This window comes from Hipposideros armiger, unplaced genomic scaffold, assembly GCF_001890085.2.
Source record: "Hipposideros armiger isolate ML-2016 unplaced genomic scaffold, ASM189008v1 scaffold_205, whole genome shotgun sequence".
Lineage (NCBI taxonomy): Eukaryota > Metazoa > Chordata > Mammalia > Chiroptera > Hipposideridae > Hipposideros > Hipposideros armiger.
In genome coordinates, this window is record NW_017731555.1 from 2,249,863 (window position 1) to 2,252,157 (window position 2,295).

Sequence of the window (2,295 nt, forward strand, 5' to 3'; positions counted from 1 at the left end):
TTTTTAAAGCAGTACCTGCAACGACTTTAACATGAGCATTGCTGAGTCAGGGTTCGAAAAAGACAACTCTGGAAGGCTAGATTTGATATAAAAAGGACCCTTCGGTTTGCACTTTTGCCTGAGTAAAGAAAACTTATCTTTGGCGTTCCTTTTGTAACACTTAGTTCCTTCTTTAAAAAAATCTATACATATATTTAGAATCCAGTATTATCAGGCCCCTTTGGAAAATAAACCCTTACTGAAAGTGCACATCAGGTTTATATCAACACTTATGCTGCCTGGAAATATCCCTTTAAGACCATATCTTCCTCTCTGTATAAAATATAAGCTAAACCTTAGGTGATGGTGTGTTGTTAAGAAGCTTCCAGGGCTAGAACTGGTATGAAAGCCTGCGACTGCTGTTTTCAAATTAGTGTATTTCTCCTTCAAATGTACTATTGAGAACATCTCTCAGGTCTTACTTTGAATAGCTGTGCTGTTAGTATTGAAAATTCTTGGCATTTAGGTATTTCTGAAGAAGTATTTGTTAGAACCTTCTTTCATCTAAGTTTTTTTACGGTTAGATTTTGTAGTCACTATCAATTATTTCTGACAAGTGCAGTGTATTTTCCATAAGAAAAAAAAATGTAGTATGTTATAAGAAAATCAAGTGTCAAAGAAGAATTAGGAGTTAAGAGTGCTTGTTCAAAATGCAAGTTTTTTTAAGCAACTGAATAAATGAAATCAAATCAAATCGAATACAAACTATAAAGCATTCATTAAAAAGGCCAGAATACCATTAGTTAAAAAATACTATATTGTATATGAAATCACAAATTTCTATAATCAGGCACCACATTTGCTGATTCATTAAATATACCTTTTTTGGCTTAATTTCCCCCCCATTCTTCTGTAAGCAAAAACAAATCAAAAGTAAAATTGATAAAGAAGTGATGGTCACATAAATGTAATTGGCCTACAAATGCAATACCTGGTTTTCTACCTCCTTACTGGTTTTTGTACAGACTGAGATAACAAATTTCTTTTTTTTTGAACATCTTCAATGTTATCGCTTTACTTTCTGCTTTCATTCACTATTATTATCCATGTCATTATCCTCCTCATCACCGTCATCATCATCATCATCATCATCATCATCATCACCTTCTGACAAGTCAAAATCACTGAACCCCAGGGCCATGTTGACCTTCTTCCCCTTTCTTTTAGATGTGGTTTTGGAAGAATTCTGCTTGGCTTGCATGTTTATCTGCATTCCAGAATGCAGCACAGCTCCTGCTTTGTTCATTGAGAAGATATCCCCAAAGCCCATCAGCATCATGGCCTGCAGACTTGGGTTCATGCCATGGCCCTCCCCGTTACTTGTTGCTGTGATCTGACATGACATCTCTGCACTGTTTGACTCCTCTGTCTTAGATTCAAAGTAAGACTCCTCAGACATTCTTGCAGCAAGAGGCAAGAGAAGCTATCACAAGGGAAGAAAGGACAGAAGTAAAAAGAGAAATTAGGACCAATTTAAATAAAGGAAACAGATACCACAAAATTAGTGGGCACTGCACGGAAGGTAAATGATTCGTGAAGTAAGTGAATGTAGGGAATTATGTGAGAGTTTACTGAATAGCAGGTTTGGTTCCAGGGATGCCATCATTTATAAATGACAGAATAAATCACAACTGAAAGTCTGCAAAGCACTGTAGCAAGCCAAATTTCAAATGGGAAGGAAGTTGCAAGTTTTAAGTCCTCATTTTGCTTAAAACAAAATAGCTTTTAGGATTTCTCGTAATTTTTCCCAATTTCACTTTCACACAGAAACATTAGTTATTGTATTAAAACAGAAATTAAGTAGGGATGAAATATCAAAAATCAAAAGAAAAAAAGCTTAGAGAAAGCATGCAAACAGATTAGCAGTCAATACATGTCTAGGGAAACTTGGGTCATTAGTTACCCTTTTAGCTAGAGTAGTATCCAACTATGAATTAAAAATGAGTCTACAAATTTACTTGTTTCTATTTATTACTTATTACAGCCAAATATAATCCTAGTTACTCAATTTATGAAATAATTCACTTGTGAACAAATTCTAGATTCTGTCTCTAACATTTAAGTTATAAATAAGTACATAAATACATGAAAATTGGGAGAAAGGTAATTACTATTAATTTAGGTTGTTACTTTTTTCTCTTTTCTCTATTGTATAAGTTTCCTTCTTTTAGCAAAACTTTTTTCCTCGAATTCTTCTCTCAGTGGATACAGACAACTATTTTTTTTTTTTTTTTTTTTTTTTTTTTTTTTTTTTTT

General features: G+C 33.6%; 1 protein-coding gene across 1 annotated transcript in view; it reads right to left on the reverse strand.

Annotated features, from left to right (window-relative positions):
* Positions 1–1,025: 1,025 nt before the first annotated feature.
* Positions 1,026–2,295, reverse strand: part of LOC109388741 (mitogen-activated protein kinase kinase kinase MLT-like) — a 127,320-nt gene continuing 126,050 nt past the window's right edge. Inside the window, exon 12 of the mRNA XM_019653724.1 lies at positions 1,026–1,462. Within this exon, the coding sequence (XP_019509269.1) occupies positions 1,067–1,462 (396 nt within the window). The 3' untranslated portion in view covers positions 1,026–1,066. The remainder of the gene's footprint in view (positions 1,463–2,295) is intronic.